Source organism: Pan paniscus, chromosome 15 (assembly GCF_029289425.2).
Source record: "Pan paniscus chromosome 15, NHGRI_mPanPan1-v2.0_pri, whole genome shotgun sequence".
Taxonomy (NCBI): Eukaryota; Metazoa; Chordata; class Mammalia; order Primates; family Hominidae; genus Pan; species Pan paniscus.
This window is the reverse complement of record NC_073264.2, coordinates 48,235,981-48,253,827: the sequence shown is the minus strand read 5'-3', so window position 1 is coordinate 48,253,827 and position 17,847 is coordinate 48,235,981. Positions and strand designations below refer to the sequence as shown.

The window sequence follows — 17,847 nt, the reverse complement described above, 5'->3', positions numbered from 1 at the left end:
TCTTATCATCTGTCACACTATTTCACAGTGTTTGTAGGTTTTTTTGATTATTTTATTTTACTTTCTGTAGTTTTTGAAACAAAGTCTCGCTGTCTCCCTAGGCTGGAGTGCAGTGGCACAATCTCGGCTCACTGCAGCCTCTATCTCCCGGATCCTAACAATTATCGTGCCTCAGCCTCCCAAGTAGCTGGGACTACAGGTCTGTGCTACCACACCTGGCTAATTTTTGTATTTTTGGTAGAGGCATATTTTTGCCATGTTGGCCAGGTTGGTCTTGAACTCCCGACCTCAAGTGTTACTCCTGCCTTGGCCTCCCAAATTGTGGGATTACAAGTGTGAGCCATCGTGCCTGGCCTTTTGATCATTTTAAATTAAGTTTGATGAATACTCAGAGCTTAGATGGAGTTTTGGTTTAATAATTTTTAAATTCAACTTTCTTTTATTCAGTAAAATTTTATTGAGCACCTATTCTTTGTCAAATATTCTTCTGGGTGCTGGTGGTACAAAGATGAAAAACACTACCCTTTTTACTCTGATGTCCTACTCCTAAATATCTCACAGTGAAAGCATAGGGGCAAATGTCCTAATGAGGGGGTATTATAAAGAGCTATTCTCACACAAAGAAAGAAGCAACTCAGTTGGTCTGGACAAAAGCTGCAAATTTTGGTGAAGAATTGTTATTGTTATTTGAGCATGATAAATTGCCTGATGACTGGTTTAATGAGTGGACAAGCACTGGAAGAGAATTCCAGGTAGAAGAAATAGAAAGTTCATGCTCTGCTGATTTTGTGGTGAAAGTGTCTTTACAGTCTAGTACTATGCTTAAAATTCTGGTGTTTTCCATTAATAACAGGAAAATTTTATGGACAACAAACACTTCAGTTGGAAATGCTTAGCTTGGATTTTTCTCTCTATGGGAGCTGACCCTCTGGGATTCTGCAGCAAGTGAATGCTCAGCTTCCTGTAAACTTGAATGAGACCAAGTTTGCCAGGACCTCACCTGTTGGAAAGAACAGTAAAGGATTGTTGATCAAGGGAAGGAGATATGTGTAGTGCTAATTTTTTTCTTCATCATACCTTGTCAATGTTTATAAAGACCTTTCAAGCTGCTAGGTATTAGTACCCCAACTATTGGTATAGCTTATACACGGGGATCATCTTTTTTGCTTCACTGACTTTTGCTCACATTCTATTTATATTGTTCAGTGAATAGATTTCAGCATTTTCATGCGCGTCCGTGTGAAGAGACCACCAAACAGGCTTTGTGTGAGCAACATGGCTGTTTATTTCATCTGGGTGCAGGCGGGCTGAGTCCGAAAAGAGAGTCAGCGAAGGGAGATAAGGGTGGGACCGTTTTATAGGATTTGGGTAAGTAAAGGAAAATTACAGTCAAAGGGGGTTTGTTCTCTGGCAGGTAGGAGTGGGGGTCGCAAGGTGCTCAGTGGGGGTGCTTTTTGAGCCAGGATGAGCCAGGAAAAGGACTTTCACAAGGTAATGTCATCAGTTAAGGCAAGGACCAGCCATTTACACTTCTTTTGTGGTGGAATGTCATCAGTTAAGGTGGGGCAAGGTATATTCACTTCTTTTGTGATTCTTCAGTTACTTCAGGCCATCTGGGCATATACGTGCAAGTCACAGGGGATGCGATGGCTTGGCTTGGGCTCAGAGGCCTGATATTCCTGCCTTCTTATATTAATAAGAAAAATAAAACAAAATAGTGTTGAAGTGTTGGGGCAGCGAAAATTTTTGGGGGGGTGTTATGGACCTTAAATGGGCTGTACCCTGTAGCATTCCGAGGACAGGCCTGAATTCTGAGAAGGGAAAGTGGTAAAAGTATTGTCCAGTCCTTTTTAAGTTGGTGGCTGAGCTTGGTGAGGTGTGTTTGTAAAAGACCTTTAGTCCATTCTACTTTTCTTGAAGATGGAGGACCATAAGGGATATAAAGGTTTCACTGAATACTGAGAGCCTGAAAAACTGCTTGGCTGATTTGACTAATAAAGGCTCGTCTGTTATCAGACTGTATAGAGGTGGGAAGGCTAAACTGAGGAATTATGTCTGACAGAACGGAAGAGATGACTGCGGTGGCCTTCTCAGACCCTGTAGGAAAGGCCTCTACTTATTTTGAGGGCCTCTAAAAGTATTAAAGCAGCGGCAGCCACTGCACGCAGACATGAGGGCTAGGCTAAAACAGTAAGGTCAAGTTGTTTGGACAGAAAGACTACAGGGTGTGGTCCTGGCTCTTGTGTAAAAAGTCTGACCGCGCTAACCATGCCTAGGAAGGAAAGGAGTTGTTTTGTAGAAGGTGCTTGGGTTTGAGAGATCAGTCGGACACAATTGGCAGGGAGAGCACGTGTGTTTTTATGAGAATTATGCCGAGATAGGTAACAGATGAGGAAGAAATTTGGGCTTGATTGAAGTAATGGGGGCTGTCTGTGAAGCTTTGCAGCAGTACAGCCTAGGTAATTTGCTGAGCTTGATGGGTGTCAGGGTCAGTCCAAGGGAAAGCGAAGAGAGGCTGGGATTAAGGGTGCAAAGGAATAGTAAAGAAAGCATGTTTGAGATCTAGACCAGAATAATGGGTTGTAGAGGCAGGTATTGAGGATAGGAGAGTATATGGGTTTGGCACCACGGGTTTTATAGGCACAACAATTTGATTGATAAGGCGCAGATCCTGAACTAACTTGTAAGACTTGTCTGGTTTTAGGACAGGTAAAATGGGGGAATTGTAAGGAGAGTTTATAGGCTTTAAAAGGCCATGCTGTAGCAGGTGAGTGATAACAGGCTTTAATCTTTTTAAAGCGTGCTGCGGGATGGGATATTGGCGTTGAGTGGGGTAAGGGTGATTAGGTTTTAATGAGATGGTAAGGGGTGCATGATCGGTCGCCAAGGAGGGAGTAGAGGTATCTTATACTTGTGGGTTAAGGTGGAGGGATACAAGAGGAGGATGCAAAGGAGGCTTTGGATTGGGAAGAAGGGCGGCAATGAGATACAGCTGTAGTCGAGGAATAGTCAGGGAAGCAGATAATTTAGTTAAAGTGTCTCAGCCTAATAAGGGAACTGGGCAGGTGGGGATAACTAAAAAGGAGTGCTTAAAAGAGTATTGTCTAAGTCGGCACCAGAGTTGGGGAGTTTTAAGAGGTTCAGAAGCCTGGCCGTCAATACCCACAACAGTTATGGAGGCAAGGGAAACGGGCCCTTGAAAAGAGGGTAATGTGGAGTGGGTAGCCTCCGTATTGATTAAGAAGGGGACGGGCTTACCTTCCACTGTGAGAGTTACCGGAAGCTCGGCGTCTGTGATGGTCTAGGGGGCTTCCGAGGCGATCGGGCAGTGTCAGTCTTCAGCCGCTAAGCCGAGAAGATCTGGGAAGGAGTCAGTCAGAGAGCCTTAGGCCAGAGTTCCAGGGGCTCTGGGAGTGGTTGCCAGGTGAGTTGAACAGTCCGATTTTCAGTGGGGTCCCACAGAGATGGGACGCGGCTTAGGAGGAATCCCGGGCTGCGGGCATTCCTTGGCCCAGTGGCCAGATTTCCGGCACGTGTAGCAAGCTCCTGTGGGAGGAGGTTCTGGAGGAACGCCTGGCTGCTGTGGTTCAGGCATTTGGAAGTTCTTGTGTGCTGGAGATGTGGCTGGGGTTTGTCTCACAGTGGAGGCAAGGAATTGCAACTTTTTTCTATTATTGTACACCTTGAAGGCGAGGTTAATTAAATCCTGTTGTGGGGTTTGAGGGCCGGAATCTAATTTTTGGAGTTTTATTTAATGTCAGGAGCAGATTGGCTAATAAAATGTATTTTGAGAATAAGATGGCCTTTTGACCTTTTAGGGTCTAGGGCTGTAAAGTGTCTCAGGGTTGCTGTCAAACGAGTCATGAACTGGGCTGGATTTTTATATTTGATGAAAAAAAGCCTAAACGCTATCCGATTTGGGATAAAGAAAAAGGAGCATTAACCTTGACTATGCCTTTAGCTCCAGCCACCTTTTTAAGAGTAAATTGCTGGGCAGGAGGGGGAGGGCTAGTCACGGAACGAAACTGTAAGCCGGACCAGGTGTGAGGAGGGGAGGTGATAAAAAGATTATAGGGTGGAGGAGCAGAGGCTGAGGAAGAATTGAGACCTAGCTCGGCCTGGCGAGGAGCAGCCTGGGGAGGAAGGGAGAGGTCAGATGGGTCTGTAGAAAAGGAAGATTAGAAAGACTCAGCAACGCTTGGGGTTGGTACTGAGGGGACAGGCAGGAGGGAAAGAAGGAAGATTTGGGACGAGTTGCACTGGGCACAGAGACTAGGAAGGGACTGATATGTAAAAGAATGCCTGGACGTCAGGCACCTCAGACTGTTTGCCTATTTTACGACAAGAATTATTTAGATCTTGCAGGATGGAAAAATTCAAAGTGCCATTTTCTGGCTATTTGGAACTACTGTCAAGTTTGTATTGGGGTCAAGTGGCATTGCAGAAGAAAATAAGGCATTTAGGTTTTAGGTCAGGTGTGAGTTGAAGAGGTTTTAAGTTTTTGAGAACACAGGCTAAGGGAGAAGAAGGAGGAATGGAAGGTGGAAGCTTACCCATAGTGAAGGAGGCAAGCCCAGAGAAAAGAGTAGAGACATGGAGAAGGGGTGGGGGGTTCTTGCCCTCCAGAAAAGCAGAGAAGGGGTTGGGGCACGGAAATAAGGGATTGGGGCACAGAGATAAGAGGTTGGGGTGCGGAAATAAGCAATTGGGGGCTTCTTGCCCCCTAGGAAAGCGGGACTTGCCGCTAAGGGTGAAGGAGAAGGGGCTGAGGGGTACTTGCCCCTGCCCCAGGAAAGCGGGACTTGCCGCTAAGAGTGAAGAAGGGGTTGAGGGGTACTTGCCCCTGCCCCAGGAAAGCAGAGAAGGGGTAGAGATAAGGAGAGAAGGGGTTGGGGTACTTGCCCCTTCCCCAGGAAAGCGGGACTTGCCGCTAAGGATGAAGGACCAAGGCAGGCGTCCCTGCGTGGTCTGACACCCTTGAAACGTGAGTGTATAATCAGAGAGGCGTCCCTCCAATGATTAAACACCAAGGGAAGGCTGCCTTCCCAGTCCGTGACCGGTGCCGGAGTTTTGGGTTCACGGATAAAACATGTCTCTTTTGTCTCCACCAGAAAATGAAAGGAATTGAAATTAAGAGAAGGGAGAGATTGAAGTGTGGCGCCAAGATTGAAAGGAGAAAGAGGTTGAGGGATAGTGAGGGAGGTTGGAGAAGAGAGTAAAAAGAGGCCACTTACCAGATTTGAAATTGGTGAGATGTTTGTTTCTTGGGCTGGTCGGTCTGAGGACCTGAGGTCGTAGGTGGATCTTTCTCACGGAGCAAAGAGCAGGAGGACAGGGGATTGATCTCCCAAGGGAGGTCCCCTGATCTGAGTCACGGCACCAAATTTCATGCACGTCCGTGTGAAGAGACCACCAAACAGGCTTTGTGTGAGCAACATGGCTGTTTATTTCATCTGGGTGCAGGCGGGCTGAGTCCGAAAAGAGAGTCAGCGAAGGGAGATAAGGGTGGGGCCGTTTCATAGGATTTGGGTAGGTAAAGGAAAATTACAGTCAAAGGGGGTTTGTTCTCTGGCGGGTAGGAGTGGGGGTCGCAAGGTGCTCAGTGGGCAGGAGTGGGGGTCGCAAGGTGCTCAGTGGGGGTGCTTTTTGAGCCAGGATGAGCCAGGAAAAGGACTTTCACAAGGTAATGTCATCAGTTAAGGCAAGGACCGGCCATTTACACTTCTTTTGTGGTGGAATGTCATCAGTTAAGGTGGGGCAAGGCATATTCACTTCTTTTGTGATTCTTCAGTTACTTCAGGCCATCTGGGCGTATACGTGCAAGTCACAGGGGATGCGATGGCTTGGCTTGGACTCAGAGGCCTGAGAAGCATAAGTGTCACTTACATTTTGCAAAGTCTTAGTTTACTGAAGAATGTAACTTTTGGCAGTTTTCTTTGCTCACCGTGCTCTAATGACATAAATATCCCAGTCAAGCCTGATAAATGCATATGACTTCAGAGAACAGGCAGGTGAAGTAAACATACAAAGTCAGTTAAGACAAGGAGAGTCATGCAGAGTGTGCTGTTTCTCTTCTTGTTAAGTTGTAAACTTCTGACTGCAGGGATTCTTTGACTCTCTTGTTCGCTGATACATCACAGCTTACTATCACAGGGCCTGATATCTAGCAGATGCTGTAGAAATACTTATGAATGAATGGGTAGGGAACCTATTGCACTAGGGAGAACAAGCAATGCCTAAAGGCATTCATTCACTGTTGATAACAACAACAACAGATACTGTGCCAGGCAAACAAAACCCATCTAGGGAATCTCTCATTTAGGATCCATGGTCATATGAATCGCATCTCTTCCTAAAAGTTATGCAATTTTTCAAAAAGGAACAGTATTCTGCCTTTGCAATCATTTCCATAAATGTCTGTCCTGTGAATATTAATGAGAAATGCATGTTGGCTTCAATATCTGTAGCAAAAGTTTACTCCTACATTAAAAACTGTTTATGAATACAATTTCAAATATTGTTATTTCCTAGAGCATCATTTTAAATAGAATTTCCCAGCATGATACCAATCTTGGGCTTCATGAGAGTCAATCAATATGTGAAGGATAGTATTTGAATAATAACTCCACATAAATGGGTAGATTATTTTGAGTTTTCATATCAACTTCTAATATATTATCTCATCTTTATTTTGTGAAATATTCACTGCTACTTATATTTCAATGAAATACCTGTTGAAAATGAATTTCAATGAAATATATGAAAGTACAGTGATATCTTCATCACAGTGAAGTGACTAGTTCTTCCAAGAGAAATATTTTTCTATTCCTTGAATCTATAAGCACAGTTTAAGCATGTTTCTCTACATACAAGCTGGATTTAATTTGTTTAGCATATGTATATGTTCTATGGTTTAAATAATGTAGAGTCACGGAACAGAAGCAGAAACTTAATTGTGTATTTTTACCTCGTCTCTCTTAAATTCATACTGTGCTCTCATTATTTCATTTTTCACCCATATCTTCATTGATAAGGGTGCTTTCACTTACCACCTACCCCTTCCTTGTTCTTTCTTTACTCTTTACACATTGTCTCCATGTAGCCACTCGTTGATCACTGGATTTACATGGAAACAAAGTCATAGCAGACACAGTGGGTGTCTTGCCTTTCCTCCTGTCCTGGCCTGGAGGTTGCTGCAGTTTCTTTGGACAGATTGCATATTTATTCTTCGATCTGAGAACTTTCACTGAATGCAGGAATGTGTTCGGCCAGGGCATGAGATGGGAAAGTTAAGGCCCAGAGAATAATTCCCAATTAATGAGGGACAGGAGTTGATAGATAAGCACCTGAGCCAGGCTCCTTGTTCTTCAGATAGAGAGCTTTGAGGTGCCCTTGACTTGGTCTCTCAGAGGGTTCCTAGCAGCAGGGAGCCAAGTTTCCCACAGTGATAACCTGCTCATCAGTGACCCTTTACTGGCTTTTCTTCCTTCCTTGTTTTGCCCTTTTCTGCTTCTTCAATATGTTTCCTGTGATCCCAGCCCAAATCAACTGCTGTGCCAGGACCTGCTTTCAAACTAAAGCAGATATTTCCTACCTGAGCATTTTAAAATTGGCGTTTATTCTGTTTTATTATTTATTTAGTTAGTTTGTGTGTGTGTGTTTGTGTGTGTGTGTGTGTGTGTTTCTCCTTCCTCACAATCTTCTCTGTGAATTAGGTTACTTTATAATACTCAGACTATTTCCATTCAAAAAAAAAAAAAAAGTCTTGAGCTTAAATTAGAATATCTCTAATTCAAGGCAATTGGCAGGTTTATACAATTGTTAACTGCTTTATACTAAGTTGCTTAGAGTCTGGATGGAAAGCTGGGTTCCTTTTTCATAATTAAATGCTCCAGATCTACAGAGAGCCAAAGTCTGTAAGAATGTAAAGATGATTAACACTGTATCCTGCTTTCAGATTTTAAAAAAGGATGCTTATCTTCATATTTACCTATTATGTTAGGTAGTGGCAAAAACAAAGCACCTAAGAAGTCAATGACCTGCTAAAATAGTATTTTCTTTCTACATAATGTATTATTACTTAACCCCAAATTAAATATTTGTGTCACACACCAAGAAGACATCATGAGGAACTGAATCACTACAATTTTTAGTGGGCATGAACCCCAGTATACATACTTGGGTTTGAAAAATATGTATCCGTCTCTACTATTTCATAATTCAGTATTATTTTTTCTTTCAACTCTTTATTCTGCCATAACCTCAGAAAACTTTATCAATTTGGAATTCCCACTTAATTTAAATTCCAGGAGATGCTGTTGTACCAAGGCCTGGAGCATGATATCTGAATCCTTTGACAGGCATATATTTCCTGAGACTTCTCTCATTCCTATTGTTTTTGGCACTTTTCAGTGCTAGCTGGTCTCTCTGCTCCCTCCATTCCACCATTATGGGACTGGGAGCTGTCTCCCTGGAACATGGAGTCTTTTCCATGAGATGACTATGTCCTTGTCTATATAGGCAGCCACACTCAGTGACCTCAGATAGGAAGGGACAAACTGATCTCCTATGATCTTGAATATCCAGATGTTTGGGATTTGGTGTGGGTGTCAAGAGGCCAGTTATTCCTCTCTTGGACCCACTGAAGTGTCTGTTGCTCAGTCCAAGAAAACTTTGTTTGCCAGGAGAAGAGGTGCTTATGGGGAAATAGGAAGAATTCCTTTTTCTCAAAGATATTTTCTAAAATATACTTTCTATGTTGCAGTTATTGAAATTCTATTGAGAGTTCATGATTTTGGAAAATAGAAACCACAGACTTTTTGTTCCCCTTTCCCTTCCTTTCTTTCCTTTTCTTTCTCTCTTCTCTTATTTTCTTGTCATTTGAAATCACTATGCCTCTCCAGGACCAATTTCTATCTATCTATCTATCTATCTATCTATCTATCTATCTATCTATCTATCTATCTACCTATCTACCTACCTACCTACCTACCTACCTATCTACCTATCTACTGTCCCTCCATTCATCAAGTATCCCCACTGCAGAGCACCTCAAGCATGCTAGAACATTGGCATCCTGATCTTTACGAGGAGACTCAAATCTCTGTGGCAATGTCTATCATGACCTGTGCCTTCCATTATTACATGTTGGAAGACTACCAGCCTGGTATTCTGACTGGCACCATAGTCATTTTTAAGCACTGCATACATACAGAATGTTTACAGCTGGTGGTGTAGTTGGAATTATTTTAATGTAATTGGAGCCATGATTTGACACTAATTATAAAACATTTAAAATAATCTATAATTTAGAATATAAATGCTCTGCTTAATCAGAAAGATTCCCTCTTTTTTACTTTACGTATTTCACCTTTTTCATTTTTCATTTTGGTTTGATGAAGATCTCAAATAAATATTTCATACTGTCTCATCCAGTGTTTCCTTATCCCATTTCAGTTTTCATGTTTAATTTTTTATTGCTTATCAATGAGAATAAACTAATAATCTATCTCACATGTTGCTGTGATGAATCAATGGACATTTACATTCTGTAATTGTTTTTTAGAACAGTGAACTTTTTTCATGGTAATAAGGGAATTTATGACCTCTATGACCTTCCATGTTTATCCTTATATAGTAATGAGATAATTCAATTAACACATGCTGTAGACGTATGCTAAACATGTACATGTGGCTATGTACATGATTTAGTAAAATGAACTTTATCTTTCTTCATGTCTTATATACCCATATAAGTGCAGAAGAAGAAGCTTGTAATGGATAGAATGAGGGTGGTTGGGCAGTTTCAGGACATTGTGAAAAAGTATCACTTACCTGCACAAGTGCTAACATAGATATAGTACCTTTTGCCCATGAGCTTTTAAAGGTCCTGGGAAAATGTTGAATCTTGAAAAACAATAGTTTCAATTTCCAAATAAAAATATTATAAAACAAAATTAATAATTATTTATTTGAAATGTAGAGATGTATTTAAATATGTTTTATATATATGGTATAGGACTTTCAAAAGTCAAAATGGTGGAGATATTTCTGCAGTATGCAATCAGAATAACTGTATTCTATAGTGACCACATATTTTATAGTAGTTACTCACTTATTCATTTTCCCATTTACTGCCTCGTGTTACTAATATTTATTAAGCACCCACTAAGTTCCAAGCACTGGACTAGGCTGTGAGGGTAAATAAATGATAAAAGAAAACACTTTGTGCATCCTTCGTACTAGCTATTATCAAAAGGACTTTAGATTACGCATGTTAAATTATCTAAATACTTCAAGATAGTTACAATTATTTTCCCCCATTTCAACAATGGGAAATTGAGGCCCTCAACTGAAAACAAAGAACTTGCTCAAGTTCACACAGGTATTAAACGGCAGAGTCAAGACTTGAACCCAGGTACCTTACTCTAGAATTTGTACTCTTACCACTTAACTATCACATTATATAATACTTCAGAGAATGCAATCATGACGCTTTTCATCTGGCTGAAGAGTCATATTGGTAGCCTGGCTAATATACAAGGTAATATGAAGAAAAAATTGGCAGGGGTAGCTATGGAAACCTATAAGAAGAGAATGACTAACCTATAATGTTTTATGTTACTCTTTGTATACCCCCAAATTAGCAAATGATTCATCCAATATGAAATATTTTCCTTAAAATATTTTAATGGACAAAAATATTTTTATGTTTTTCCTATATCAGTTTTTACTCAACGACATGATTTACACTGAAGCTTGCTTGATAAATCTGAATGTCTCTGGTTCTTAAGCAAAGCCTTATGGTTTTAAAAAGCTGATATTTATGAAATAAAAAGTAAAATACTAGAACAAAATGACAATGATTTCAACTTTTTTTTCTATTTTGAAATTTAAAGCTAGCAAATTTTGGTATTAAAATATATACAAATATTTTTAAAGTCTTGAAATTGTTAGCTGTTTTGTGGTCTATCTGGGCTATTTTTAGTTTCAGGTATAATCAGATAAAATAAGTGCCACCATCAATAAACGTAACTTGAGCAATACTGTGTTTCCAAGTCAAATTTGGAAGAAAACATTTTTAACAATGTTGTGAAGGTAGTTCTAAAATGTATTATAGTTAGAACAGTGATCTTGTTATATATGCATTATTTTTTGAGCTTTGAAATTAAGCTTTTTTGCGTTAAATAATATCTAATAGAAAACAACTCATCCTATACAAATCAATTTCAGGGGCAAATATTCCCGGACTTAATGTCACCATTGGGTATGTCCATAGTCCAAATATATGCTGTTAATGGCCTTTAGGCTTTGGGCCTTTTAATTTGACTAAAATGTGATGTAAAAGAAATTAATCTGTTAATATGATATAAATGTTGAGATCTCTATATTTTAATCAAATACTTGTGTATGATTATGCTATTTACCTTAAGTCAGGCTATAGAGGTTTTCTTTACCTCTTCATGATGATATATTAATAATTAAGTATAATATCTATTTTCAGAATATTTAATTAGTACTGTCCTCCATCAGTTTAACATTAAATAACTCTTTGAGGTTTTTTTCACCAAAATATGGCAACTTTTGCATACTTTTTTCATGATGTGCATTTACCAACAGATTTGTAATCATAAATATTTATAATTTCATATTAACTCCTCAGAAGGGCTAATAGTATGACATTTTAAAAATTCCCATATTATTTAAAGTGATGTTAGAAGACTCAACATGAAACATTGATGCTTAAAAAGGTCATACAGGCACTTCATGTCTTTCCCATAGAACTGTAATGTGAAATTATTTTCTTGCCTTTTCTGGCTTTTTTTTTTTTTTTTTTCAAACACGGCAGACAGTTTTGAACTTCACAAGTAGTCTAGCTTTTATTCTGAGTAAAACACTCCTCAACTCTAAGCTGAAGTTAATATATTTTTAAAAACACAGTACAATTGAACAGTTTAAATATTTCCGATGTAGATTGATTTCATACAATACAGCTCTAACCTTGACAAAATATTTCTGAATGTGTCACTTGAAATGTCATTATAATGTATTTCTCCTGTTTTTATTTAGGGATGCATTATTTAGGCTAGCACGGCAGTGTAAGCAGAAAAAAAAGTGCTATATGTGAATAAAGTTTTTGTACAGTTTCTATTTGGAGTGTTTGATGAAAAGGCTGCACACAGCTTTTTCTACTGAATGAATGTTTATCTTTGTATTTTTTAACCTAAAAGATTACAAAAGACTTGTTTCAGTAAGGGATTTTTATAACCCAAACAGTAGTGGCAAGCATGGTTTGGTGGCTGTTTGAGCTCTTGAATGTTTGTTTCTAAGTTTTAAAGCTGTGTTTATAGGAGCTCACTGCCTAGACCTTTGTAAGTGAAGAGGTTAGAGATGAAGTATGGACACTGCATTAGAATTAGATGATTTTATTTTTTTCTTTCGAGAACAAAAATCAGGCTCACTGAATGGTAAAAGCCTGGGTGATCTATGACTTTATCTGTCACTTGGTTGTATTCAGATTGCAAAAATTTATCATTTCATCTCAGAATGATCCAAAAAATAAATAATTAACCATCTTCACCATGAAAATACAAGGACTGAATATCTGCAGTATCTGTACTGGGAATGACAAAAACAGAAGATGATTGTCAGCATTAAAAAAGAAAGGGATATTTTGTTTTAAAACCTTAATCATGCTTATTATTCCAATTTCAGAACAATAATCCAGGAAACATAAATTTTATTTCCCCTTTCTATGTGTAAGATTCTTAATATAGTTCTACATGTTTATACCATTTAATTAAAATATGAAACCATTAAATCTTGTTTAAATTTGAGTAATACAGTATGATTTTGGCAAAAGAGGACTATATTTCATTTTAATTTTTTGAATGAACTAATATAATGCATGCTGTTGAATTCTAGTTGTAGCATATCTAAATAGGTGCACGTTCTTCTGTTTATGTCTTTTAGCATCACCGTCAATTAAACTCTTGGTGGATGATCCTATAGTTGTAAATCCTGGAGAGGCCATAACATTAGTATGTGTTACAACAGGAGGAGAGCCTGCACCTTCTCTCACCTGGGTCAGGTCCTTTGGGACTCTGCCTGAAAAGACTGTTTTGAATGGAGGAACTTTGACCATACCTGCCATCACCTCAGATGATGCTGGTACTTACAGCTGCATTGCCAATAATAATGTGGGAAACCCTGCAAAAAAGTCCACCAACATCATTGTGAGAGGTAAGTTTGCTGAAAGAATGTTACGACGTAGATTCCTAGGTTAGGCTCTCAAAAAGCAAATAATGGTTGATATAAAATTACCTCCTCAAAGATTGCATGTATCTGTAAAATACAGATAAAATCATGTATAAATAATAATGGTGGGTAATTATAAGTGGAACTTAAACAGGTTAAAGATTAATAACAGTGCTTTATATATGCGTTGAATAGCTTTCATAACATATTCTTAGTGATACCATCAAATGCTTTTTATAATATGTTGTTAGCTAAAAAAAGATTGAAAGAAAAAATGTGGCTTGCAGCATAAAACATTCACTGTGTAAAATATACACTGATTGTATAATAGTTTAGGAATTCAGTAAATTTATCAATTTAATAAACTTTTATTGGGCCCCTATTACAATCATGGCTTTAAATTGTGAGGTTATATAGAGATCTATCAAACATTACCCTGTACTCAGGATTCCACTGTCAGATAGTGAAAATAATATATATCAATAGTCATATGATACGGTGTTCTAAAAGAATAAACAAAAGATATAGAAATTAAAAAATGTATAGCCACTTCTGGCTGAGGTTATTAGGGAATATCTAATAACATTCGTACTAGGTCTTATAGGTCGAGTAGTGTTTTGACAGATTGAAATTGAGAAAAGACAGAAAAGTCAGAGATAGAAGACGCAATGCTTATTTGAGGAACTGAAGCAAAATGTAAGTCACTAAGTCAAAGTAGCAATGCTGTTCTAATGTGGTCATTACCAGCTAGTATGCTGGCACCATTTAGGCATGTTTTCTCTCCATTTTGGAAGATGGAAAGAAGTTCTGAGGCAGATGTACAAAGAGACCATATGCTTCTTCATATCTCACTTCACCTGGTATGGTCCTGGGTTGGAAGTGGAGGGTGGACACTGAGGCCTCTGAAGTTAAAAGGGACATCCATATGCTGAAGATGACCTTTTGAACACGCAAATGAAAATTACTTATGATGGAAGCAAAACATAATCAAATGTATAGAGATAAACACTTGTGATTTTGTGAATATAGATTGTGGTGGTTTTAGTTATCTGTTATTTTGCAAATTATTAGGAATATGCTATTTGACAAAAGTATACTCTATTCAAAACATTTCAAGGTACAGTATAAATCAAAACACTATGAATAGCGTACCATCTGCCACAAAATTGTATACCATACAATATTTATTATATGTACATATGTACATATATAACATGTACGATTATTTTATATATCAAAACAAAATAAAACATACTGCCAGTTAAACTACCATAATGTCTTATGAGATAGAAGATTATTGAAAAAGCTCTTCTAAATTTGTTTATACTTTGATTTTTTAAAAAATATGTCATTTATTGGCCTGCATAAAAAGGCCAATAAAAGCAAAAATAATTTAATTTTTTATAATAGTTCACACTCAGAACTCGACTTCTAAATTAGTTTTTATTACAGGGTCATTGATGATCATGGTTTTCTATACGATATTGTTCTTGTGTCATTAAGAGCATTAATAATTCCAAATTATGGAGAAATACTGCCTCTGAGATTTTATTTTAAGTCAGGTCATGATTACTAATAGCAACCATGGCAGACTATTGAATGTAAGAGGCATTCTGATCTCAGAATTGTTAAAATGTAAAAATAAAGATGGATTTTAGAATCAATGAAATGTGCTCTTTATTTCAATTGTTTAATGAACTTCTACTGCACAACTACCATGGGCTAAGGACTCAGCAAATGTAAGGAATGCATGAGTGTGACTGCAAAGATCAGTGACTAAATGTCTGCCCTCAAAGGAGTTACAGTTCTTTATGGAATACAGAAATACAAAGTAATCGTATATGGAAATATATAGAAAACAAAGAATTCACAATGGAAGTATCCAACTTTTATTTTTAAAATATTAGTATTGAGAAATGGGGCTCATTTTAAGCCTTGAGTCAGTGAGCAACCAGATTCTCTTCTCTCTCTACCCCATTTTTTTAAAAGAGAAATAGAAAAATTGTATTGTAATCGGTGTTTGTTTTATTTCTATTTTTTGTTTGCTTTAAAAATACTTGCTTTTCTAAGTAGGCATAAAATAGTCTACCAAATCTTGCTGTGATTATTAAAGTATTGAAGTATGATGATTAAAGCATTGAAGTATTGAAGTATAATGATTAAAGTGTAATATTAAATTACTGCAACATCTATCCTTAAGTGCCATGAATACAATGCAGAATCTTTTATTCCATTAGTTTATCAAGAACAGTAACTTGTTAGAGAAAAATGATGCATTGAATTTAATTTTCATAATGGGATCATTTGCAACTATATTGAATCCATGTACAACTGGCAAAATGTCCAGTATAAAATATCTGTGTTGCTTATGCACCCTTTGTAAGGGACTAACCCAGTGAACAACAAATATGTGTCTAGAGGATGATTTTCTCCTCTCTACCCTACCTAACAGTTTTCACCTGTATCCTTACAAAAGAAAGTTTCCAACTTTGACATGAAAGACCTGAAATAAACAAAGCCTTAAAAATTTATTTCTTCAATCTTATGATTTCTTTTTATGCCTTTAATTTGTCTGATGTGTACATTTGCATAATCATATTATATTGCCAGTGAGACTTCTCAGCAGTGGCATTCACATAATTCATAAAATCAAGTTTGTATATAATCTTACTGAATATAGAAGTAGCCTTGGTTTTAAAGGATCCTAGATTAAACTGTGGGGAGAAAAACCACTACAATAATATGAGGCATCTGATTTCTGGTCTACAGAAGTCAAGAAATTCAGTCAAGGAAAACAGTTTTCTCTTTATTACATCAAATAAATTATTTTCAAGGCTTCTGAATGTGTAGACCTCTGTGAGTCTTAGATTAATTGTGTCATGGATACAGTAGATATAGAAATCTAGGTTTATCTCCTCTCATTCTTCTCTGTAATTAAATCAGGATCCATGGACCAGGTTTCTGAGTAAGCACAAAGATATTTTGTGCATCGAATTCCCATCCTCATTTAAGAATGTCCATGCACAGAATAAGAGTGTAGAGTGCTGATAGAAATAAAATTCAAGAAACATTTCAGAATTCTTTATTCTACTTTTTTAAAAATAGAGAAGAGTGTAAAGTAAATAATGGAGATAACACTCTATGTAGATAAGAAGTAGAAAACTGAATACAAATCTCACATGGTTTACTACTTTGGGAGAACATTTATTAATGTAGCATCGATGCCTTTTCTTATAGTTTTTTAAGAAATTGCAGTGTCTGAGCTACATTTCTCATAAGTTAGGAGAGAAGCAGTTGCCTAATACACCTGAAGGGAATGTTACATTGATTTCCTAGCCACGTGTTGTACGCCCTGAGCTCAATGCTTTCCAAACTCCTGTTAGATATGTCACTTCCATGTAAAGGTCTCTGTTTTCATGATTCATTCTATTTAGAAATGCCTACATCTCTCTTCTCTCTTGAATTAAATCACTGTGTTGAACATGTATGGTTCAAAATACCAAGACATTACTGTATTTTAGTGTATAGTGGCCTCTTTGAATGTTCTGTAGTATATTCAAATCACAAACCCACATTTAGTTCAGTGTTTTGGATGCATGGTCCAAAATAGTAATAATTCTAAACCTGATTTAATGCAAAAATTTCTCCCCTCCCCAACTTGGGTCCACTTTGGCTGGAGACCTGAAGTAAGAAAGGGAGATGGAGCACGGTTGGCTTTTTTGTCTGTTACCTCTCCACCTACCTCTCCACTTAACCCAACCCCAGCCTGATAGATAGGTTCTGACCACCCTAGCTCAGAGTGAGCTATGAAGATCTTCTCTATATAAAGCTTCCCCAATTCCTTGGTGACATGTTAATGGACCCTTAGAAAGTTTCTCTACCTAGACGATATATACATCTATGTAGATCAAAGAGAGGTGTCCAATGATGGGCGTTTCCCTGAGTCCATGAATATGCCACATTTCCTGAACATCTTGTGCTGTACCCCTACCCCTTTTCTGCTGACGGCTTCTCCCTTTTTCCTCTAAGCAGCCAACTAAACAGAGCCCAATACATGGTCATGTCCCTTCCCTGTGAGACTCACATCTGTCTGCTGGAAATGCTTACCAATAGACTATGAGAGCACATAAATTTCAGTGTACTACCTCTGTTCTCTTGCCACACAGGTTTTAGTTTCTTCAGATATGAGTCAGGCAACATTGGAGGGAAAATATTTCAAAGCTGACAGGTCCCATGGAAAGCTCCTCAGTATGATTCAGATGAAACAGACAGGTTCTCCTTTCTCCACCTTGGGTTTGGAAGAAGTTGCATCTCACAGTTTTCTCTAAAGATATCCTTCTAATTAAATTTGGTTTCTTACTCTTCTTTTACCTTTAATTGTCTATAAAGTCTAAGAATCATGGCTTGAGATTTCTTCCACTTTCTCCAAAAATTCTGCATAAGAAAGAGGTCTGTTTTGCACTTACTATGGAATTCTGTGTGTTCTATTTTCAGGTAAAAGTGAGCCAGGAAAATTCTATCATCTAGTTTTACAAAAATGTAGAAGGATTAGAGGAATTTTCAAATTTTCTTACTGCATTCTTGAAGGTG

General features: G+C 38.0%; 1 protein-coding gene across 5 annotated transcripts in view; it reads left to right on the top strand.

Moving 5' to 3' along the window:
• MDGA2 (MAM domain containing glycosylphosphatidylinositol anchor 2) overlaps positions 1–17,847 on the top strand; it is an 847,276-nt gene that overhangs the window by 564,682 nt on the left and 264,747 nt on the right. For all 5 annotated transcript variants that reach the window (XR_004666173.3, XR_004666172.3, XM_034937505.3 and 2 more), the window contains one exon: positions 12,973–13,242. Coding sequence is in view for 3 of the 5 variants with exons in the window: in XM_034937505.3 (XP_034793396.1) it covers positions 12,973–13,242 (270 nt within the window). In the remaining 2 variants the exon portion in view is untranslated. The remainder of the gene's footprint in view (positions 1–12,972; positions 13,243–17,847) is intronic.